Genomic DNA, 25,409 nt, shown 5'->3' on the forward strand with positions numbered 1-25,409 from the left:
GATCCCAATGCAACTGTAATTCTTCAGGGCTTACCTAGCTATCCCATTCAGAAAATATTAATTTCTTCAACTTCTCTATCCAGTAAATAATTTTTGATAGGGACTATTTTCATGTCACAGGGTGATGATCATTTACAGCCTTTGATTGCAGCCAGAGGGCGAGAGGAAGGAAGAGAATAACAAGGAACACTTATTTTCTAGTAGTTTTTGCTACTGATATTGAGATATTGCTTGTGCTTTCATGTTTTTTGTCTTGATCTTCCCTCCACCCCTCTCTCCGTGTGTGCGTGTGTGCGTGCGTGCGTGCGTGCGTGCGTGCGTGTGTGTGTGTGATACTGGTGTTAGCGGTAGGGTGTATACACAGCCACATCCTGAATCCTGGGCTGTTAAATTTATGTCTAAGATGTCCTGGCACTGTAAACATTTTCTTCCCTGCTAACAATTGACTTTTTTGTTTCTTAGTAAACAAGATCTTTTAAAGATACAACCATGTTTGATTGTAAGGTGCACTGTCTTGCTTTCTTCCTTAGAGTATAATGTGTGCTTTGATAGGTCTCAGTTAGATGGGAAAACAACTTACATGCCTGAGTGTGGCAGCCACTGGGAAGATTTGGAGATCTTGCAATGGGAAGTTATAGTGAATACAGACTTTATTCTAACAAGAGATTTGGTCAGAAAGTATATTTAGTTTTTAGAGATGGAACCTGTGCGTGCTGTTTCTGGATGGACAATTTATCAAACTAAACTTCAAGGAAACAAAAAAAAAAAAAGCCATAAAGTTTCCTGATGACAGTTACAAGGCAGAATGTTTACTGCTGAATAAAGAAAGCAACAGAATGTTTTGTTCTAAAAACCCCTACTATATTTGGACACAGGGAGTTTATTTCCAGTTCTTTTAAGCTTAGATACTTTTATTTGCTATTAAATGAGATAATGTCATTGTTCCTAGAGTACACTAGAATTTACTGTAGGGGTATCTGTTTCCCCCAGTTCAGTTGAGGTTTAGCTCTGACAACAGAAGAGAGCAGAAAGAGATAGATATAGCTAGATTTGGAATTTGCCAGGCAATTGCTTCTCGGCCTTTTGGCTAAGATCAAGTGGAATTTGCCAGGCAAGCAGAGCCAATGGAGATAAGCATGTGTATAAGAAGTGCTTTTAGCTAGCTACAAGGAATCCAAAATGGAGAATTTGATGTCTACAGGTGAGGGGGCATGTGGAATCCATCAACAGGGAAAAGTCATATTGAGTAGGAACTAGTGGGTTAATTAAGTTTGGGGGATAAGGATTTGAGTTGTTAGGCTAGAAAGATGGGTGCCTAGTAGAGCACGGTGTGTGTAGGCTGCTGCTGGAATAAGGGAGAGGCACGTTTGATAGCCATGGTGAGATTAGGAAGAAGGCTGAGCTAGCATACCTGCAGCCATCAGAGAAGTCAAAGCACCGAGAGCACCGCAATAGCAGGGGCTGTTCATGGAATGTAAAGAAGAAAGTAATAGTAAACCCAGTGAAGAACTTCATGGGTTCTATTTGCCACTGTTCTGTAATACTTACAGTTATAGTCAGTAAGACTTGCTTGAATCCTGATAATTACTGCAATAAGCTTGGGAGCCCTAAGGGAGGGTTGAGAGACTCTGAAGCCTGTAGAAACCTGTAATTGGGATAGAGACCAATATTGTGAACTCCAGAGTTTAGGCCTTGGAGCAGGAAGCAATCATTTTGTAGAAGTGAGCAGAGCCATCCGTGGATACAGCATTTCTAGAGGAAACCAAGATTCTGTTAGAGGAAACTTACTTGATTGCAAGGTAGAGGGAAGGTTCAAACAAGAGGCTGAGGCTCAAAACTTTCCTGAATTCCCTAAGGAAGGGAATTCCCAGAAGGGCATAGTGGGAAATATTCAAGAGCCAGTTGTCCTGGGGAATTAGCCATCCTCACACTGTGGAATGGAGGCCTGAGAGACTGAGATAATCAAGAATGGGGGCATGGAAGGATGCAGCCTGGTTGTTTCTGAAATACAGGTCATACTATGGGAAGAACAGACTGAACACTTTGCCAGAGCAAGCAGGTCTCCTGGGGGAACCGCTGATGTTCGATTTCTATAGTCAGCCTTCTGGGGTACTGCTTGTGTCTCCTACTGTGGTCATTTGTGGATAAGGGGTGAGACCTGGCTACTCAGAGCATGGGCAGACTTTTATCATGTCCTCTCCATTTTGTGGTAGAGGTGTGGGTAAAGCGGGGGAGTGCACCTATGACCAGGATGTGTATAAGTCTCACTGCATTCGCTATAACTGTTACAGAGCAGTGGCAAATAGAGCCTCGAAGTTCTTCATTGAGTGGAATTATTCAACATTTCATCTTTCACCTATCTAACCTTTGCTTATTGTTCCTAAAATGTCAGTGTGACACACATGGTATTGCCTGCTACATACTTGTATCTTTGGTAGAAATTTCTCATAGTTTCGTACTCAAGAAGTATCCACCTTTCATTTGTGTTGATTTTTAAGTCCCTGTAAGATCTGTGTTTGAAAAAAATGTATGGTTTTATCTGAGATGTACTTTAGTATGCTATATCCATAATCTCGGTGCTTCTCTTAATTGGTAATCCAGAGATCAAAAACAGATTCCAGTCAGTGTTATCAAACAGGCCATTTTCCCCTCCCTTTGGATATCCTGGTCACTTCTAGAGAAATGTGACTTGAAGTCTGACAGTGTCACAGTGGTAGCTACTGAGTAATTAACCTATTCACTCCTTTTCTTTTAGTGAAGAAAGCTACAATGTCAATGACTACTCACTAAGGGACCAGCTGTTGGTGGAATCTTGTGACAATGAAGAGCTTAATTCTTCTCCAGGGAAGAACACTTCCACGATGCTTTACTCAAGACAAAGTTCTATCACTCACCTCTTTACCCTGACCATCCTCAGCAACCATGCCAATGAGAAGGTAGACATGCTGCTCGGGGCTGAGACCCAGTAAGTACACAGTCGGGGAGAAGGTTCAGGGTCCCTGACCTCCCTTTGCTTTGCCGACCTGCTCTTGCTCTCTACAAACAGTGGCCTATTTGGTTTTGTTGTTGTGTACCTACTGTGTGCTAAGCATAACATCCAGATACGGACATGATCTCCTCAGCATCTTTAGCGAAGTGTCATGCCAACTGGGCCCTGTAAATCTTGAAGGATGGATGGATTTTAATTGAACAGTTTCATTGACATATGCATCTGATATTTTCAAAATCATTCGGATGAAGTCTTTCCCTATTTTCTTATTCTTTCAAGTTCCTTTGGAATGTGCTGTAGCTTGACAACAGTCTGTCTTGACTTTTTGTAGCACTTGAGAAGCTGCTTTTACTGCCAAAAGCTAGAACATGGCCACTTAACATTTCATATGGATGTGTTGCAGTTGCTACAGTTTGGAAATGGCTCATCTGTTTAGGCAAAATGATTAAGTAGTAGTTAGAGTCTAAGCAGACTTTGCTTTGTTCAGTATTGAATTTGAAGCAACTTCTGAGTCCCTTGCCTTCAGTCAAACAGAGCAAAGGAACTCTCAGAAACAAACTCGGCTTAGGAAAGCATATCATGATACTTCTTCCCAGACCATTTCTGAAGGCAAGTCAGGTATTCTGCTGGTGCCTGTGACTTCACCAGCACAAAGTGTGCTCACACTGGATGAGGGGATTAGAGTTTGGTTTGCAAGTCCACATTGATGACTTGGTTCATTTTGACATGGCTGACCAAATTCTTCGGAAACATTATGGCATTATGGGCAGGAGCCGTACTGGGTTAGGAAATAGAGATGTGGAGGAAAAGGAGTTCCCTATGTCTGCGTCCTCTCAGGTTCCTGCATGTTTCCTACTCCTGTCTCTCATGGAGTCATTAAAATGGATCAGCAGATAGTAGTGAGTAACAGCCCCAACTCTAGTCAAGTCTTTCTGTAAATGTATATTGTCACAGAAGAGGTCTTTTTTATGAGCCCACAGTTCTTCCCCTGGGGCAGTAGAGTTCCTTACATTGCCCCCAGTGTCTGCTGCTGCTTTGAAGAGGACGGTGTCCTGTGGTTATGTGTCTAGAAACCAGCATAGAACACAACCAAGGCCAGGTTTGGGGAAAGCATTTCTTCAACTCTAGAAGTCCTTGGGCATCAGAGGCAGAACTAGATTTGTGTGTGTGTGTGTGTGTGTGTGTGTGTGTGTGTGTGTGTGTGCGCGCGTGCGCGCGCGTGCAGCAACCTCTTTAAAAAATGTAATTAGTATGCTGGGCTTTGTGCAACTTTAAAAAAAAGCTTAAACTCTGTGGATTAGTACTTGTCTAGCATTCCAGGAAATTCACAGAAGCTGGAATTTGTACTTAGAAAAGGAGAGAGTGCTGGTTTTGCTTGTGACCTCCTCCTCTGTCCACAGTTTGTTCTTCATTCTGGTCTCACTGATGTACGACAGAGCTTTTTCTGACTCTTATTCAGGAAATCCCCGTTACTCGTTTCTTAGATATTCTAAGTCAGTGCTCTGCTCTTTTACACAAAGGCTAGATCCTTTCCCAGGACTGTAGAATCCGTTCTACCCTCTAGCCTTTGATTTGCCTTAAACGGAGTGGTTGTACATCTTCTAAACCAGACATGTTCTCAGAATCTTTGGTAATGTCACCCATAAACCCATGACCATGACTCATATTTGTAGTTCTTTCATTAGGAGCAAGAGAACATTCCAGAAGAGATGGGGGAGGGGGACAGAAGTCTCTGGGAACAGAAGGAGGGACTGTCGTTCTTCTCTTCCCTCCTCTGCCCTCAATTACAGCTGAGAAGTTCATAAACAGACTGAGCTGAAGAGGTCACTCAGTGGTTAGAGCAAAACCACTGTGGTGGACCTGGGTTCACTTTCCGGCACCTACATGGTGGTTTACAACTATCTACAGAATTCCAGGATATGTCCTCTTCTGGTGTCTGTAGAAACCAGGCATTTTTGCAGTGCATTCATACACACAGGCAAAACATTTATATACTTAATGTAAAAGTGACAATTCTTCAGTAAATGGATAGCTGCTGTCAAGATACAAAACAGCATTGGTAGGAAAAAAAAGACCCACCAAAATGTGCTTTCCTTAAAACAGATACACCTACTCTCACAGATTCGTTGTTTAATTTCTAGCAAGTTATCACATGCTATGAATATACATCTGTAGTTTAGTTCTGAGCTCCTGCTTTTCTGATTTTGTTTTCAACTTAAACTTGGAAACATAAAAGTGATAAACTGATAACAATATGATCTGTTTAAATCAACTTAACATATGTTCACATCACGACCATTTATTATTTCTTTACAGTATGGCCTATCTGGTTTTGAATGATCAGTTCTAGTCAGTGTAAGGCTTGTTTTTTGGATCTAAGATTTGTAAAATATACAGTTGTACTTTTGGTTTTAAATATGTTTTTTTGTGTACAGGTCTGTGCATGTATATACACATGTCATGTGGGTATACATGCCTATACAAGCACACAAAAGCCAGAATAGGGCTTCAATGTCCATCACTTTCTTTCTGTCTCTGATTCATGTTCTTCTTCTTGAACTGGGGCTTACATCTTAGGCCCCAGCCTTTGTACCCTATTGGAGCTGGAGTAATCAATCCTATTTGCTGAAATGGCGCTATGAACCAGCTAGGCTCCCATGTCTGCACAGCAGTCACTCTGACCACCAAGTCATTTTGTCTCTAAGCCACCATATTTACAGTTCAGTTCTGTCCCCTTTCCCTTCCTTCCCCTCCCTTCCCCTCCTTCCCTCTCTCTGTGCACCCTTGACTATCCTGGAACTCACTCTGTAGGCCTTGAACTCAGAGATCTGCCTTCCTTGCCTCCTGTAGGCATTAAAGGCAGGAACCAACACTGCCTGGCTGTTCCCACCTTCTATGTGTTATTTGATTAATATGCTCCATTAACAGTTAAGTTAGGAAAATGAAGTTTACTCTACATTCCTGGATGTGAATGTACAACAGTGTGCTTCATTTTTCCTTAACTTTCCTTTTCACTATCTCATTCCCAAGGTTGACTTTTGAACCACATGGACAGAATTCTAAACATTCTTTCTCACCCGGCACTGTTGACTGCTAATCTCTAGTCTTGGGTCCGTTCTTGGCTTTCCCTGTCTTTGTATTTAGCATATTCCCAAAACATTTTTAGACTGATACAAAAAGAGAATTAGTTTTTCTATATCCAAGGCAAGGAAGAGCAGCCATATTGAGGGAGAGGCTGCTTTTTCCTAGTCTCTGTCACCCTTTTAAAATATATACTTCTTAATTAGTAAAAGTTGTTTGATAATCCATACAAGTACATACTGCATTCTCTTCCTCTCAGCCCCTTTCTCTCTCTTGATCTCAATTCCTCCTCCCTATACACGGCTTTTCCACATTCATGTGTGTTTTTGTTTGGTTTTTCTAACCCACTGTATTTAATTAGGGCCTCATGAGTGACCTTGGGCAGGGAACATCTGACGAATCCTGGCAGGCTGACCAGTAGCTCTTACCCAGGAGCCCTTCAGTGACCAATAGTTCAGCAGAGATAGGCAGTGCCCTGTTAGCCCCCGTTCCATCCATGACTGTTGACAGATTTAGCCTTGTGCCAGCCCAGTGAAGGCAACTCAGCTGCTATGAGTTCTGCTTCCTGACCATCTGTCTCGTCCGTCTATCACTTCTCCTTCAGTATTTTCTGAGCCTTAATGGGGTGATATAAATGTCCCATGTAGGGCTGTCCACTCAACTTTTCTTTACTGCAGCACCCAGCCAACCAACTCTAACCTCACATATGTATTATGAAGAGAAGCTTCTCTGATTAAGGCTGAAAGCAGTGTTTTCTATGGGTATACACATGTTTAGACAACAGTTCAACACATGTCAATTTAGCTGAACAACACTAGTAGGTTGCCTCTATGGCCTGTGCTTTCCCCAGTTATATGTTTTTGATTAGGCTCATAGTATAAATCACGAATTTTCTCCGGTGGAACAATCCCTGAATCCAATTGAACAACATTAGTTGCCCCTGTAATGGATTTGCCATTTTTACAGCAGTGAACACTTCTTGCCTAGTGGTTGATATTAATTCATAGGGTTCACAGTTGATGCCTCTAGCATTACGAAAGCTAGCTAGCAGGAAAGAAGCTTTCGGCTTTAGGTTCTGCTTGTGTTTCACTATATTTTGCAATTGTTTTTCGACCTAGTTCTGAATGAGTGCCAAAAGTATGGAGGGACTAGAAGAGAGGCCTTCTATGGGATCTAGGCTTGGCTCTTTAGACAAAGGATCCACCCCCACCTACTGTTTCAGTTCTTGATGAAGGAGACAGTCCTTGCTTGTCCAAACTATTTTATTCATGATGGATGAGGATGTTTGTCTTACTCAGGGTTAACCAGAGATTAAATACCATTTTGAGGATGGGATGCCCAGGAAAGGAAGCTTATTGACTAAATACTGGGAGCCTATCAAGATACCTCATTAGCATGGAGAACTAGATTTTTATACGAAGTAACTGGTTGTCAGGGTCCTCTTAGTGGTGTGTTGTGGTCACGTATTTCAGGCTGAGAGCTGATTTTAATGCCTACTGTTCTCAATTATTAGGCTACTGGGGAGGGGGATGTCAAATCTGCGTTGACCTTACCCATTTTGGGGGGGGGGGTCTGGTGGCTGTTCCACTTGCCCGATAATAAGTGGTGTCCTTGGTGTCTTATTATCTGCTTCTGGTAGGTAGCCAGGAAGAATGGCAAGAGCCTGTGTTAATGGGGGGTGGGGAGCTACATGTGATACTGGGGTTCCTGTTTAATACCCATGGCTCCAGGAGCAGAATTCTCTAACTAAGAAGGATATCTCCCTTCTACCTCTTATTTATATTAATTTGCTTATAAAAATATTGCTTTCTGTATGGCTGTTTCATACTTTAGTCCCTTTGGCTACTCTCCCTCATGCTTCATGCCCTCATTTTTTTAGTCTTCCACTCCACCAGTGCTTAAACTGTCTACACCATTGTTCCTGCCACTTTCATATCATGTATGTCTGACTAAGTAAACCCCACCACCTCCTAAGATGTCCTACTTCCCATTGCTCCCCCCCCCCCCACATTTTCTCCTGGTTTTCAACTTTCATTCATAAGAATGCTGCTGACCATTTTGTAGGAAGGACATCTAGTTGTGCACATGGTGAATGTCACCCACCTCCAGTCACTGTACTGCTCACCAGACAATAGTCTGAAAAGGACAAGTCTTACTCTTAGTAAGAAGACTGGGCAAGAATGTTTTATTGTTATCTCTTTCCCCTCTAGGCTTTTCAGGGAGAATGGGGGAGATGGAGAGTCCCTTTTGTCTGCCTTCATTAAAATGAGGCACAGACAGCTGCAGTTCCCACAGGCCACAAGCTGTAACAAATGATATCCTTGGCTTCTTGCATTTGCAGTAGAATTTGGATGCCTTTTTGGATCCAGTGTTTTGGGGGATGAGATACCTACGGTGAGGGACAAGCTCTCTTCGCCCACACATGTAACTGTAGGATAGAGCCATCATAAATGAGAAGCTGAGAGCCCAATGAATGGGGTTGTGCTGTCAGCGGCCCAGACTGGGTGCTGGGCTCTGACAAAGAGGCATTGTTGGCAGGGAGCTTTGCCCTCTTCCTGCTTTGGTTAATGATTTAATTACAACAGGAAGTATAAGGACAGAACAGAATTGTAAATGGGATCTCAGAGTTCTTCATATTCTTTACTCCGTAGGCAGTCTATCTGGGGTTCATCTAGTTCAGGCTGCAGTTTTCCTTTTCTTTCCTTTGTGAATCTAGAGTCTAGGTCCAAAGATGATCTTTCACATTTGAGGGTTGCTGTTCCCTTTCTTCCAAGTCAAGTTATAGCCACCGTTTATAATTGCACCTTTCGTAAACAAACAAGATATTTTAAGTAGAAATGGGTAGAACATTGTTTTGAAGATTTATTTATTTTTATTTTATGTGCACTGGTATTTTGTCTACACGTATGTTTGTGTGAGGTGCCAGATCCCTTGGTACTGGAGTTACAATTGTAAGCTGCTATATGGGTGCTGGGAATTGAATCTGCATCCTCTGGAAGAGCAGCTAGTGCTCTTAACCACTGAGCCCTCTCTTTGTCCCCATAGGTAGAGCATTTTAAACAGCACACAGCAATGTCACGTGCCCTTTGGGTAAGTGGCCATCATTTGATACTCTGATCAGGCTATGCTACAGTGAGCACTGATATTTCCGTCAATATTAACTTCACTGGTTATCTTTAACAGTATTCCATAGTAACAGGACCAGTGGGTCAGGGAGATGTCGGAACTACAAGTCTGAATTAATACCTCTTGTGTTCTCAATAAGCACTTTTGTTCTAAAAAAGTTGGGGGGGGTGCCCTTGATACTTGTTCATTTTGAGATAAGGTTTGCCATGTAGCTCATGCTAGCTGAAGTGATCCTCAGCCTCCTAAGTTCTGGGATTGCCAGCAGTGCTGAGGCTGTAGTGTGTGCTGTTGTTTTAGAGCTTTCCTTTTTAATACTTATCTTTAGCAGATGCAGGGAAACATTGGATTTCTGTGTCTGCAACCTTTTTGCAAGCAAGTGTAAACCCGCCATGCCTACTGCTCAGTTAGATGATAGGACCAAGGGGCTCAGCTTCTAACTCCCCATGAGGAGACTGCCACAGCGTCTTCTAGTGTCATGCATAGACAAGGCTGTTAGTCTCCTTTCCACTTAGTCTTTTCTTCTTTGTGGTTAAATGCAGTTTAAGGAACATCTTTCCCAACACTCTGCGCACTGCTTGGGGCTTGAACATGCTTTATTCTGCTTGTCTGCCCCATCATATTAAGGGCTATGGACAGCAAAGAACCACAGTCTAGTGCAGAGCCTGTACACTCAGTGAAAGTTGGCTCAAGGAAGGATTAGTTGTTGTCTTGGGGTTTGGTAGCCCACAGGTATCAGAACAAAGGGGAAAGTCTGAACTGCATGTGTGGTAGGTTGCGAATTCCTATTGTTTCATATGGTATCAGGGGAGAGGAGATGAGAGCAAGCCATGGACTGTAATAATGGCTTTCCTGTCTTTAGCAAGTGCTCAGCTCCTGCTTTAGAGACACACTCCTTCCAGTTTCCTGGTGGGGCCAGCTCCTTGGCAAGGCATGTAGAAGCCCCAGGGGAGCTGGTGTGGTTTGACAGCTTCTAAGAGGGGGTGGTACTGATTCAACTGAAATGTTTTCAAGAAACAGTTCCATTCAGCAAGGGCAACAACAAGTGTCTTGTTCCGTCCTCCAGAGTCCCAGCAAGGGGCCGCACTGTCTACAGGAGGCCATTAATACCCAGACAGCATGGCACAGGACTGAATGATTTCATCTGGACTGCTCAACTTCAGTGGCAGGGGCCAGCTGCTGGATCTTGAGATTGGCCTTGTCTGCAAAGTCCTGTGTAAAGGATTCCATTCCAAAGTGCAATGGGAAGGCAGCAGGTTGGGCAGGATAAGGAATGGATTAATGGCCTGCCCTGCTTTTGGCACAGCACAGAGAGACACAGACACTGAGCTGTGGTGAACCACTCTTGGTGAACCACTCACCTGCTAGATAGTAGTTTTCAGTTGCCATTGTACTTCGGAAATTCCAGTTCAGCCTGTGGCATAATAAGGGTCTTTCCCCAGAAAAGAGCAGAATTTAAAGTGTTTACTTGGGAACTGATTAAAATGAAGCTATATGCTAATTACTCCTTATAAAAGATTGAGCACTTTGCTCTGTATTAAAGTTTTAGAAGCAAGATGGTGTCACGCGCCCATGCTTCCCGCCGATAGGAACAGGCGTGCAACAAACAAACAGATTCTTCTGCGGATAACCTTTATTGTACAGCACTTTGAGCAGGGGGCTTCTTGAGCAGGAAACTTCTCTCTGAGCCGGGGACTCCCTACCGGGTTCTACTGTCTAGGCGACCTCTCACGCGCAGTCCCCCACGTGCGATCTCTCTGTCCAGTCTCTGTCCACGCGGGATCTCCCGCAATCTCTTTTACCGAGTTTCTCTCCACGTGGTATCTCTCCGCCATCCCTCCACGTGGGGTCTCCCGCAATCTCTCCACTATCTTCCTCTCCTCCTCATGTGGGGGAGAAAATGCACTGCTATATATGCCTAAGAGACTTGTGTTGCTACCTGATTGGTGCATCCTCCTGTAGCTCAATCACGTGCCCCAAGAGTGGGCTGTGACTTATGTGGTTGCCAAGCAACACGAGGGGAAAGGTTTTTGTAGGCTGAACAATGGGCGGGAAGCTGGCGCCATCTATTGGCGCCAACGGCTTCCTACAAGATGGTATCATCAGTTTCTAGTAATTGTAGATGTTACTATCCGACACCTCATTTCTGTCAGTCTCGGCATGTGGATGTAGCCACACGTGTGTGGGTCAGAGAACTATCTCAGGTGATTGAGCTTCATTGCCATTATGCATTGGTGACCCCAAAGATTGCTGAGATTCTCCACGCCTCCCATGGCCCTGTAGGAGAGTTGGGACTGCAGGCACTACAACGCTACAGAACCCAGCTTTTGCATGGGTTCTGAGGATCCAAGCTTATGCCTGGCACGAGCTATAGCCTTGGAACAATCTTAACCCCCTCTTTGCATTTTTTAAAAGTTATTTGAGTATACAAGTTTCATCCGAATTTTGTGTTACCTACTTATTTTACTTTAAAACATATATCTGCTTATTTTTGGCTTGGCTTTTTGAGTATATCTCATTATTGCAAAGAGTGGCCTTTACCTTGTGGCGATCTCCTGCCTGTCAGAGTTTGTGTTCTGGTAATAGCATCCAACAACTTGTAAATGATCAAGGTCAGTGTGTGATTAGTAATATGATTCTCTCATAAGCAGAGGTTTACTGAGCCCTAGTTATACTAAACAGTGCTCTGGAGATAATCTAACTAGCTAGGCCTGCTTTTAGGAGGCTGCTATGGACGAGCAATACGGTGAGGCTGGGCAGATGATGCCCTGGGGACAGACTATCAGTTAGGAATGGGGAAGGCAATCGGTGTCCATATAGGGGGAAGTTATTTGGAAGAGGTGAGGCTCATATTGTCAGTATTAAGAGTTTATATACCAAAGAAGCCACAAACAAAAATGTTCTGTAGAACTTCATTTTCTAATATATAAAACAGAAGGAATTAATGTATGGGTACAAATCAGGTACTTGCTTTGGACAGAAGACATGTGTTTCTGGTCTGGCATATAGACATCGGTTTGCATAAGTAAACACTTGTAGACTTAAGCATTCTTAAAGCACTTGTGTTTGCTTTGTTTTTTATGTTGTGACACTGTTTTTTAAGATTTATTTTCAATTAATCTGTGTGGATATGTGATGTGAGTGGGGGTGTTAGAAGAGGCCAGAGGCATCGGATTTCCTGGAGCTGGAGTAATAGGCAATTGTAAGCTACCTATGTAGGTGCTAAGAACTGAACTTGAGTCTTCCACAGTAGCAAATGCCATCTCTGGGACATCTCAGCAGCCCCAAATGGCTGGGTTTCTAACAGGCAGTCGGGAATAGACAAAGCCAGCAGAAAAGAAAGGGAAGTGGGAAGAGCACAGAGGAAAGCATGGGCTGGTTGGTATGCTTGCCCCGTTGTGCCCTGTTGCATTATCTGAGCTGTTCTGCTTCATATGGCAGAGAAGTACATGTCTGGAAGTGAAAATAGGTCGCAAGGTATTGGGACAATAAAATAAAATATTCTTCAAGTATTTGGGTTTAAAGATGTTTGTCCAGGAGATATATTAGCATAGTACACTGGCTTAAATTGCTCACCTCCAAAACGCTATTCATCCACAGACGGACGGCATTTTTGGAAGATGTTATACAGAACTAAAGAAGTATATACATGTAGTTTAATTAATTGCTTTCATAAATACATGTGGTGGAACAGTCCTGTGCCTACACAGGACTTCTGGTAGTCCCAGTCCAGTTTCTGTTTTGCACAGCTCTAGCTTATCCTATTAAAATATTTTAGCTATTTTTTTCTAACTATACTCATGAAAATATTTTAAAGCATTTGAGAATAGTCTGAATATGTCAGAGTTTCTGTTTTAATAAAGCTCACACAATAGAAAAGAGATTGTCTTCCTTACCAGAATGGCTGAGTATGTGGGCGGGAAAGGAAACTGCTTTATCTATAGGCTTGCCCTACACGTGAATCTGGTCCTTTGAACTTAGCACATCAGATGAGTGTGCTAAGTATCTGATTCAATTGCTAATCAGTTCTTCATTAAATGTCTGTTGTATGAGAAGTCCCCTCTTTCCAATTACTAGCCACATTTATTTGTTTGACAATGATAACTGTTCTCCCTTTATCAAAGTCACTCCTGCTGGATCCCTTGTCTTGGGAATGGGTTTGCAGTGGCTGTCTAGAATAAACTACTTTCTAGGGACGAATCTGAAACACCTGCTCTGTGTTTAGGAGTGAGCGAGCCCGCTGGATCACAGCCCTGGGACACAGCAGCGGGAAGCAGCCACCAGACAGAACCAGTAAGTTTCTAGGAACACAAAGGTGCTCTGCCCTCTGCTGGTCATTATGGTTACTGTCTTCATCTGTACCTACTTTAGAAGGTTCCTCTCCTCCCATATTAATTGCTAAACGTGAGAAATTGCTGCTTAGCCTTTCTGGGTCTATTTCTCCACCTGTGAGTCAAAAGCATTGGGTTCAGTGTGGGTTATCAGGAGGACTAAGGTCAATTACAGAGGGTAAAAGTCCTGCTCGAACCATAAACTTCTCATAGCCAGCAGTTACTAATGGGGGTGTTTTTAATTTTTATTGCTTTGAGATTTGCTATGTAGCTCTGCCTGGCCTGGGTTTCACAATAGTCCAGACTGGCTTTGAACTCAAATTTTGTCTTGGCTTCCCAAAGGGTGGGGTTACAGGGCTGCCATATCCGGTTACAAGTTTTTGGTCTAAAGAAAATTACATTTTTCATGATCCTTTTTAGGGTAAGTAGGAATGTCAAGAAAATGTACTTTGTTCTTCCGGTGTCGAAGTATGTACGTTCTTTAACTACCATGCTATATTTCTGGATGACGTGTTGGAGGACTGGAGGGTGAGGCTTGCAAAGGAACTTTCTGGAGATCCTTAACATCACAGCCTTTAGAGTCAAAGCAAAAGTGGTTGGTTTTACATCAGTTTTATATTAAAAACAAATAATTTAAGCCATGCCAGTCAGTTCTATTGAGCTTGTGGTCCTGCTAATCAACACTCGGGGTGCTCTGAATGAGTCTGGCCACCTTTTGGTTGGAGCCCTTGATTTTTCTAAGCTCTGTCTGTAGAGCCTCAGGCATGGCAGATAGTATGAGTTACAGAATCTTGGCCTGCAACTGCCAGCCCTGACATCACAGAGCCCAGTGAGTGAATGCATAAGCGCTGCTTTGTACAGGTTTTGTTTCTCGGCCCCTGGAAGCTCAGTTTGTCCCTTTTCCTCCGCAGCACTGACCCAGGTGGAAATCATTAGGTCTTTTACTGCCAAACAGCCAGATGAACTTTCCCTGCAGGTGGCAGACGTGGTCCTCATTTATCAGCGTGTCGGCGACGGTGAGTAGGATTGTTCTCACTGGCACTGGCGCTCACAGAGCCTCAGTCAAAGGAGTTTCATTTTTTTGGCAACACCTGTATTCCGTATCCTGATGCATCAATGCTTCAGCTCCTCTATCCAAGGCAACCTCAACTTCCCTCTTGCTCTTCACCCACGTTCCTGACAACTCATGTCCCAACTCAGAAGCTTATCAGAGCCCTTCAAATTTAGAGATGATGCATTTGGAAACCCTCACCCTGCCCCTGAGCTCCTTTTCTCTCCATGTCTACTTTTGAGACTCATATGCAGTCACCTCAAGCTTTTGTGCCCTGCCCCCTTACTTAAAAAAGGAAAGACTTGCCTACAGCTCCTGCCTGCGGGATTCCCTTTCTGAGCTCAGCCAGTTGGGTCTCTCTTAGCCTCCTCCTTCAGAGCTTTTGCTGACGTTCAGTCTCTAATGCATGATTCATTCTCTCTTGCAACCTCGTCCGATTTCACGTTAAGTAGTTTGACCTTAACAGGCATCTATTGCACTGAAGTTTCTTGACTGTTACCCATGGTACCCAGCCCACAGATGAAAGCTGTTACAGTACAATACCTCTACACATTCCTTGTGTAAAGCAGCCTGTTTTTCCTTACAGGCTGGTATGAAGGGGAACGACTTCGAGATGGAGAGCGGGGCTGGTTTCCAATGGAATGTGCAAAGGAGATAACATGTCAAGCCACAATTGATAAGAATGTGGAGAGAATGGGGCGCTTGCTAGGACTGGAAACCAATGTGTAACCTCTCAGACAGCCAATAGAATGGGGGGCTAATTTTACCTTTATTCTGTTTAATTAAAAAGATTGGAAACACTTGCCTGTAAGCTTGCCAAGCTATTCTGCACTTTGGAAGAACAGCTATCCGATGCAGTTGGCCCACAAAGCCCAGTATTTGCATAATAATGTCCTGAAAACCTGTGTCCACTGAACAGGCTACTTCAGTGATGACAACAGTTTTGGCTTCTGGCACTTCCACTGTGTTTTCTGAGATGCTGTGTCTTGGCTTTTCTGCCCCCCACTTGACTCACAAAGTTGCTCTCCCCCGTGAGTTTCTTTGTGTGTTCCCAGAGTATCAGCAAGTTTGAGAGTGTCCATTTTGTAAATACTTATTGTGTCTTAGCCTGATGTTAATTCCAAAAGAAACTAATAATAGTTCAGTAGGTGAGCTGTCATTTCTAAGCCTCTTTCTACGAAAGGGAAACTGACACTTGAACTCTGCCACCATTTTTATTAGAAGAAAGGAAGGTGAGGTGCCACCCAGTGAGGACTTTTAAAAACCCACCTCATTCAGTGTTGTTTTTAGATAACTAGAGCATCACAACCTTAAGCTACTAAAGTGATATGGGATTTACAGCTCTAGGATGTGAGAACATCCTGAAGACAGGGTATTACGGGTCACCTGCTGAAGAGCTGACACAAGATTGCTCTGCCTTTAGCTACACATGGTTCCTGAAAATTCTTGTTTTTGACTGAAAATGGCTGGAACACACACTATCTTCAGGAAGAAAATTAAGCTTAAACAATACTTGCTTGAAAAATTTTGATGTTAGCAGGAATTCACTGCATTCACTATCTGGTAGATGGGTTTGGACTCTCAGCTACGAGTTCCAAAAAGACATTTTTCCCACTGGGACAAGGAGAGAAAATGTAGTATACTACAGTTTATTAAAAAGTAATGAAGATTTCATAGACTGACATGGAAATATTTTCATTGGTAGCTATAACCCCTCTTCTGTTCCCCATGTAAAATCTATATAGACATTATCCGTGGGCTCAGATCTTTGTCCATGTCCCTGCTCCTGTTTAAACAGCATCTAAACCGTAAGATTCCAGAAGCCCAGTGTGTAGGTGTGCTTGGCTCATATCCTGCAACCCATCCGCCTCAGTAGTACAGTGATCGGGCTCCCAGCACTTCCACCTTTGGGTTGTCTTCCTTTTGCCTGTACTCCTTGCCAAAGCCATTCCAGGCCCAGAGTCCTTGGAGGTATGAGTTAAGTATGTGAATGAAGCAATACCAGTAGCCTACAGCAAGAGATGTCCCAGGAATATAAAATGGAAGCCTGTCTCCTCTTCAATGTCTCAAACTTTTTAGAAGTGCTAACAAGCTGTAGTTTAATGTCATGTCTTACTTGGGCAGAAGGTGTTGCTCGAGGAGGCATCATTAATCCTGTGAATTAATTTATAAGTGTTAAACAGTGTGGAATATATGCATCCTTCAAGTCAAGCAGCTCAACGCTGTTATTAAAGTATTCCTGTTATAGCAGGTATTTAACGGTCACAGCTTTTCATTTCAACTGTGATTGTTTTAACATTTTTTATGCTTAAAAATGTACAGTGACTTCACTCCTGCAAAACCAGAAATGTTACTTTTGTTCCAATAAATTGAAACTGCTTGTACAACTTTCAACAAAGCTTGTGAATTTATAAAGACTTTATATATATTTGTCTTTCTGTGCTGGTGTGATTTGATTTACTCGTAGTATGACGTTTATGGCTTGGGGGATTTGTGCTTAGATAAAAGCTATACTGAAAAGTTACTTATAGCCAGCATTATCCTTCAACTCTGGGCTATGTGCTGGCTCAGCTACCCTAGGAAACAGGTGCTTTTGGGAATTGGGTTCTACTGTTTTTGTGCTTTTCTAGTAAATCATGGTAGAAGAAAAAAAAACCAAACTGCCACAAAATTGAGTGACTTGAAACAATTCTCACTAAGTGTCTATGTAGAATCTTACATATGAAATGTCAGAAGTCCCAGTATATTATCCTTCAATCAACAAGGCAGCAACAGAAGACTTACTACTGGTTCTTGGAATTTAACTCCCTGTTCATGCTTTCAATCCTTTAAAGGATTCATGATTAAATTAGGCTCATGAAATAATTTCCTTGATGATTAACTCATGATTAACTCCATCAGCCACCATAAAACCTTAAAATGCTAGGCACTTCGCACTTTATTACAGAACATCATGTGATAGCAGATACCCATCAGATTCCTCCGCACTAATTCAGCAGTCTAACGCATGTTACATTTCTCCTTAAGCTTGCCTGGGATGAAGAGCAATATATACCATTTCGAGTAAGCAGCAGAATGCATTATCCTGTGCTCCCTTTGCCCAGAGCACTGGGAAGCCACTGAAAAGCTGAGCCCCTTTGGTTTGCAGTTTAAGAATGCAGGTCAGAGTGTAATATTACCATTTGTGGACTGAGTGCCCCAGAACCTTACTCTGGAATATGGGTCAGACAGTTTTTGCTCAGTGGGCTCTTAACATTAGCAGAAGGAAACCAAAACGTCACTGGTGCAAACAAACACCACCGGAACGCAGGTACTTCTATAGGCAGGTAGCCATAGGTCCAGCAAAGACTCGATACAAAAACTAGCAAAGAGACACTGGATCCTAAAATATTCAGGTTACAGGAATATTCACGACTGATATTCATAGAGATAACAACTCATTTAAGAATAGAATAGGATCTGGCAAGGACAGAAATTTAAAGGAAACTGAAACATCTAGAAATTATGGTTAACTATGAGATTAGTTAAACAAGATCCCAAAAATTGAAAGAAAGGCTAGAGGAAACGATGACAATCACAGAGGTAACCATGGAGATTATCAGAATTTAAATGAGTCCCAGGAGAGGCAGAGAAAGGGAAGATTGCCAGAGAGGAACAGGGTGATGCAGCCAGCCTGGGAAGTAAGCTGTGCTATGAAGGGAGAGCCATCTTGGGCAAAGGGCTTCCCTCCAGCTGAGCACATTTCTGTAGACACAGAAACAAGATAAATACTCACCATCTACATGTATATCAGCATTAGATGAATGACCCTTAAGAGATCTGACTAAAGATAATGCCTGTATCCTAATGCAGCTTATATTTATGCCTACACAAGGACACCTGCATTAACTTAGACACAAACGTAAAATGCAAAGCTTTTTATTTCTTCAGATATCATAGAAGAAACTTTAGGTGACCTTGGTTTTGTGATAAAGAAAACATCAAAGGTATAATCAACCGAGGAAAACTTGGTAAACTTAAGTTTCACTAGAATTTCCCTAAAAAACCTCAGAGAGTGAGGTTTTGCAAGTGTATTGCTGACAAAGGAAATGCCTCCTAATGGTACTGCTATACTTATAGATCAAGTGCCTTGTTCATCCATCCTCAGAGAAGCTTTTTCCTGCAACAGATGGGGAGCGGGGGGGAGGGAGGGAGGGAGACCTATAGCCAGACATTAGGCAGACATTGAGACCTTGGAACACACAGTCCTAAATGAGATGTCTCCATAAAATTCTTTCTTTCAGAGCTCAGGACCCCCCATACCCCAAGCAAGAAAAGACAGTGTGTGAGATCCAGAAGGGATGGAGGACACCAAGGAAACTAAAGCCCAAGCAACTCTGTTTCTGAAGAAACCCCATTTTGTGAGAGACCAGGGGCTAAACTCCAATTCCAGGAAAAAAAGAATCACAAAGTTCACCTGAGCAAACATCCTATAGCAACCCACTCCCCTTAGCAACAGCCAGTCAGGCTACCATAGCAGGACTAAGGTATAAGAGATAACCAAGTCATCCTGCAGAGAACAGACCTAACCATCCTGTTTGTCTGGTATAGCCCTCATGTTTGGTTCCTGAAGATTACACCAGAAATGCAGTTTTTAAGATAGGAACTTGCTGACCTGTAAGGAAATTCAAGTTTGCTGTGACCACAATAAAAAGCTTAAGCCCCTAGACTCAGGGCTCACTCTGCCCCACTGCAACAGGGATGTGTGAGAGACCTTGCTCAAGAGTTGGTGAGCTCTGAGCTCGAGCTGGTGGTGCTTTACACCAGAATTGGCTCCTCAGTGATCTTTGGGTACCTGCAACTTGGGCATAGCAGAAACAAGGCCCTCAAAATGGACATAAAGCTCATACAAACTGAGACTGAAGCAAGTCTGAGGTCTGTACTAGGTAGGTACTTTACACAGATAAACGTCCAGTTCAGTGTTTTGATGCAATTCCTGAGTGTGAGTGGATCTAATTTTTGCTCCTTTTCTTCTGTCGGTTTGTCTTGTTTAACTTCAATGTAATAGGTTTTATCTTATATTTTGTTATATTTTTTAAATGAATGATGGAAAACCTAGTCACTAGGGTCAATATTTACAACCGAACTGTCTCTTATACTTGCTGGTAGAGGGAAAAGTCAGTTTTCTCCAGTGAAATGATATATCAACCACTCCAGGACAAGCCTCATACTCAGGAGTACTTGACCAACATAATGAAATAAAATCCACAGTTTGTGTGTGTGTGTTTAGTTAGTTTGTTGAGCTTTTTTTTGGGGGGGGTGTTCTTGGTTTGGGGGGAATTCTTTGTTGTTGTACTGGGTTTTTGTTTCCTTTTTGGAGAAAGAATTTAAAGTTAGGTATGTAGGAGGGTGAGAGGATCTGGAAGGTTTGGGGGAAGTATATCAAAGTATATATAACGTTAAAAATTGTGTTAATATATAATATAATGAATATACACCCCCAAATATACCAGGAGCTCTTAAATTTTAACTTAAAAGTCCAGAAATGATTTCAATTTTAAACAATAGCAAAGATCTGGATAGCTCACCAGAGCATACATAGAACACACAAACCTTGGGAGAAAAAAGCAACTCTTGGATGTCAGAGCCAAAGACCAATTATCCCCAGTCACACTCAAACAGATTAAAAAGGACCAGCCTGGTAAACCTGTTTAAATCTATAATCCCAATCTCAATACTGGAGAGACCTCTGAGTTCCAAGCCAGCCAAGTCTACATAATGAGCCCCCCCTAATAAAAGTAGTAAAATATTTAAAGGTAAGACCCTAATAACCCAAGGCATTCATGAGGAAACCAAAACAGGAAATCTTACTGCTAGGTGAAATGCAATAAGGCCTCCGGAAGGCAATCAGGTTGTTTCTGCCACATAATCCCTACCATAATCATAGGCCTTGGGTATATCTAAGTGAGTTCAAAACATGACCATACACATAAAAATGTGCATAAATGTTTACAGCAGCTGTTTTCACCATCACCTAAACTTGGAGGCCACCAGGATGACCTTCAGTAAGTGAATAGATAAACTAGGCACGCATCCGTCCATTTTTATCTTAAAATCAAAAGAAAACAATTGGCTTCTATGAACTGAAAATAAAACAAGAAAAAAGCACATGCAAAGAGACTGACTGGAAGATATGGCAAAGAATAAACAGAAATATGGAAAATATAGTTCACCCTTTAACACTACTATGCTGAATAGCTTTATGTCAACTTGACACAAGTTATGTGAAAGGAGGAAACCTAAATTGACAAGAATGCTTTCAGAGGATTCAGCTCTAAGGCATTTTAATTAGTGATTGATGGAGGAGAGCCTAGCCCATTTGGGTTGGCTGGGCAGTCTGTTAGTCCTTCCTTCTAGAAGGCAGAACAAGCAAGCCATGATGAGCTCCACAGTCCCTACATTAGCTCCTCCTCCAAGTTCCAGCCTTATTTGAGTTCCCGTCCTGAATTCCTTTAGAAACCCTTTCCTTCCATCAGTTATAGAAAGAAACCCTTTCCTTCCATCAGTTATAGAAACCCCCAGACAACCACCACCATGCAAGTTGAAGAGTTTAAAAGTCTCCAGTTCTTAACCACTAATGGTCCAGGCTCTGGAAGCAAGCTCATCACAAGAGCAACTAGAAATGGCTGCAAGATCACTACAGTAGAGCTCACTATACTAGCATGATCCTACTAGTTTTAGATTTAATGCTATATAGTTCTCTGTACTCTGGCATACTCTGGCATCTTTGTCTAAGTTTTGGAAAATTTCAACTTTTATAATAGATTAGTATATATTTTGATAATTACAAATATCCATTTTATGCACTGACAGACCTTTTTAAATTTTTTTTCACTAGTTCTTGTCATAAACAGTGCAATCTTTTCAAATTATTGCAAATCTTCTGATCTCCCAGCTCCCCTAAAATGTTGTTTGTGTTGTCAATTTCAGGAAGAATCCTGGAAAAGAATTCTACCACATTAAATCAACTCTCACCTATCCATGATGCCCATTTTCAGAAGGAATGCCACTCAGTCTGTCTTAAGACTCTGACTTCAAAACGTCTGTCATGTGTCAAATTTAAGAACTAGAAGGAAAGTCAGAATTTAAAGTCACTGGACCCCATTCACTATGCACTGGATCTATGATGAATTCAAAAGCAGCTGCTCTCGTGGTACTCAACACCCAGATTTGTGCTCATGCCTTATCCTTTATCTCGTGGTTGGTGCCATATTCTTCTGGCACTTGTTTTTCCACTTGAACCAGACACTAACAGTACACCCATCTAAAATGAACAATCTCCCGAGACAGGAATAGCTTTCAATCCATCATCTGACATGAGGTAAAGAATCAAACACTCTATGTATAAAACTAAGCAAAACAGCAACTAACCACCTGGAAAGATCCTCACTGCTAATAAGAGAAGCAAAAATTAAGACAAAAATGAAATAGAACATTCAACTGTATGTTAAAAATCCAACTAAAAACCAATAAAACCGCCAAGTAGGAACAAGACACTGGGCAAGCAAAAGTGATGCGGCCACTTCAGGAACATTTGGTAGTTTCTAAGGCACACTTTACCAGGAGGCTGGAAAGATAACTTAAGTATGAGTAAGGATTATGAGTCATTACAGAAGACTTGAGTTCGGTTCCAGCATCTACATGGCAACTCATAACTTCCTGGAATTTCAGCTCCAGAGGATCCAATGCTGTCTTTTGGCTTCCATGGATACCTGCATACCTGTGATAAATTTATTTACATAGGCATGTAAATACATTAATTTTCATAGCTACATTATATATACATGGATGAATGAAAATAAAAATCTCTTTAAAAAGACACACTTTTCTATCTGATAGAACTATCTTAATCTTGAACATATTTACACAGAAAGTAGAACCATGACAACTGTATATATATTAAGAGCAGCTTTATTCATTAGCAGCAAAAATACAAAAAATACATGAAATACCCACCAAGTGGAAAATGAATACAATGACATAACCATAAAAGAGAATGCTAGACAATAAAAATTACTAATATGTATAGTGAGCATGAGTTATCTCCATGTATATTAAGTGAAAAAGGCTGGACATACACACTGTGTGAATCCATTTACAGACAAACTAGCAAAGGTAAAACTATTGATGAACAACTGCTCCCTGGGCACCAGAGGGTAGAAGCAGGAAAGGCATTTGACCTGTAAAAGCAACAGAAGAAAATCTTAGGTTGATGGGAATGTTCTACATCAAGACTGTGCTGTTGTTAGCTACACAGTTTCACACAGCAGACAAAATACACTGAGATTATATTCTGAACCTGGTTAATTATATATAATACCTTAAAGCTTTAAAAATGTAAGCACTGAAGAAGATCACGAACTAACAACGGTAACACGATTTACATTCCTGGATACATTGTCCAATATTCTCCAGTGAAGATGTTTTTTTTTTTTTAAATCAGAATAAAAATGCTGTTTAACATATAGAATTATTATAATTACATAGATATGAAAGGTAATTATAGTTATGTAAGAATAAATACAAGCTCACTGTTGAGAATGGAAGGGAATAAGCCATCATTTACCGAGTCTGGGTGCACAGACACTGAAATGATAATTTTAAAGTAGACTTTCTCTTACAAATGCAGTGAAAAGCACTTTGCAATTAAATGACTTAAAATTACAGTTTTTGCTTTTTTTTTTTTTGCCAGGACAATTTATTAGGAAGGTATTATATGCATGTACTTAACGATTTTCAAACATTACACAGGAGTGTATTTCATTTTACCCCTAAGTTTCTGTTGCGGTGTTTTTTTTTTTTTTTTTTTTTTTTCCAGTTTGTTCTTTGTGCTGTACAAAGTGACGTAGAACAGCCTTTTCTTCTTGATGACCTATTTTTTTGGGTCATTTTGAGGCTTGGTGTGCATTTTTCAGTCAGCAGTCCTCATCTGTGAACAAGAAGCTGAGCCTTTAGAGCCCCCGAAGTCCAGCCTGTACCTGCTTCGCTATGTCAGAGGCGGCAGCACACGGTGGTAAGACACCACTTGTTTCTGTACTGCCCATCTGTAAAACAACTCTGAAGCATTTCTGCATTTGCGGTGGAGACTAAATACTTGCTTGTAAGCACACCTTGACTTTAGGGGCAAAAATAATAGACTATAATAACACCACTAGGACTAAATTTAGGAGAAGCATAATTCTGTTGAGAAAGTTCAAAAGAAAAAAAGGGCCCAGTACATTCACATCTTTGTACACAGTGCCAAGTGACATACACTCCAACATGGCAGCAGTACCTGAACCGGCATCAGCAGCAAACCCCTGGCAGTACTCTGCATATGTCCTGGTCATCTCACAACTTACTGGAGAAATAAGACCAAACTTGATGATCTCAGAACAATCATTGGCTCATGGATAGGACAAAAGCAACCAGAGGTAGGGATTACATGTGGGAAACAAGAAAGGAGTCCAAACACAGGAAAGAAACAGTAGCTCTAACAAGCCTGAAAGCAGCCTTGTTTTGTCATCCTCCATTAAGGGCATAAAGGGATAAGTGGTGTATTACAGGGCTACGGATGTGGCTCAGCAATACAGCACTCATCTAGTACATGTGAGGCCTTTGGCTCAATGATCTCCAAGGTCCTTAGTACAAAAACTAAAACAGTAAAATTGATTATTAAGGGTTAAAAATACCTCATGGACAAATGCTAACAAACACTGTGTGAGGACCACCTGCGTCAGACACTAGTCTGAGCTCCTTTACAGGTATTTCCATATTTAACCCTCACAATTTTTACCTGTCTCGCAGAGAAGAAAAAGGGGCTGAGCTGATACAGGACCTCCACCATCACATCCAGACATGAGCTCAGTTGCTACATTATGCTACAGAGAGCAGGAAGGTAGGTCATATAAGAACACTTTTAAAAAGTTAAAAAAAAAACAAGAGCACAAAAATAAAAGCAATCAAGTCAGCCAAGTGATAGGCAGAACTCTAGAAACCAAGAAGTTAGCTGAGATTTATACATTGTATATTTTATTAAATACTGGGCTTTATTACAACAAATTTACTTATAACAGAAGTTCATTTCTAAAAAATGTGGTTGTATTTAAATTCTTATTTCACACTGCTTTTTGGCCCAACTTTCTATTTTTACTGTCTCTAGACAGTCATTATGGACATAAAATTAATTTTGCATAATGGCATAAAGGAATCTCAATGTTACAACTTTGGGAATTCTCCCAAAGCATGGACATATCTACATCAAAGGATAAGGTCAGAAAACATACTGCTTTTCCAAATGTCTTTATAGTAGCTAGATGGCACTGTTCAGTCATGCACATTAACTCTTTACTACCCAATCAAAGTTTCTAACTTACGCACAAAAGAGAGTCATAACCCAGGGCTTGACATTTTGCCAAAAACTAAGAAAAAAAAGGTAATTATGGACATCAGGAAAGGTTTTAGGCCACCACAGAAAGCTGTCAGCTGTAATATCCGTCATGTGACCGTGGTGGTAAGTTCCTTGGAGTAGCCTTTTCTTGTGTTTTGATCAAGTCTAGAATAGCTGACAGCACCGCACAGTCTCTGGACTTCGTGTCATTCCAATCTACAGGATGAGGGCACTCGATCTTCTCTTGTAGAAGGATGTCCAGTTCCTTTCTGAGTCCCTAAGGTTGAAGGAAGCAGACATGCTCATCAGGGAAGATAGATTTTTATAACAGCAAAGACAAATTTGAGTTTGGTGGTGACAAGGATTTTCAGAAGCTAATACAAAGGAGGGCAAATATTCAAACTCTAATTTTTAAAGAGACTGAAA

General features: G+C 41.6%; 2 protein-coding genes across 3 annotated transcripts in view; one reads left to right on the forward strand and one right to left on the reverse strand.

The window, feature by feature from the left end:
* Positions 1-15,304, forward strand: part of ARHGEF26 (Rho guanine nucleotide exchange factor 26) — a gene marked incomplete at both ends in the record, with an annotated part of 100,588 nt that extends 85,284 nt beyond the window's left edge. Inside the window, 4 exons of the mRNA XM_080915656.1 lie at positions 2,756-2,965; positions 13,419-13,486; positions 14,436-14,540; positions 15,162-15,304. Coding sequence (XP_080771782.1) covers positions 2,756-2,965; positions 13,419-13,486; positions 14,436-14,540; positions 15,162-15,304 — 526 coding nt within the window. The remainder of the gene's footprint in view (positions 1-2,755; positions 2,966-13,418; positions 13,487-14,435; positions 14,541-15,161) is intronic.
* A 7,205-nt stretch (positions 15,305-22,509) lies between these two features.
* The window catches only part of DHX36 (DEAH-box helicase 36), a 55,171-nt gene continuing 52,271 nt past the window's right edge, over positions 22,510-25,409 (reverse strand). Inside the window, exons 25-26 of one of the 2 annotated variants that reach the window (XR_013974998.1) lie at positions 24,390-25,260; positions 22,510-22,794 (exon numbers count right to left, since the gene is read on the reverse strand). Coding sequence is in view for 1 of the 2 variants with exons in the window: in XM_080915485.1 (XP_080771611.1) it covers positions 25,075-25,260 (186 nt within the window). In the remaining variant the exon portion in view is untranslated. Of the gene's footprint in view, positions 25,261-25,409 lie in introns of both variants that reach the window. The other variant, XM_080915485.1, reaches the window with a different exon arrangement.

This window comes from Micromys minutus, assembly GCF_963924665.1.
Source record: "Micromys minutus genome assembly, chromosome: 4".
Classification (NCBI taxonomy): Eukaryota; Metazoa; Chordata; class Mammalia; order Rodentia; family Muridae; genus Micromys; species Micromys minutus.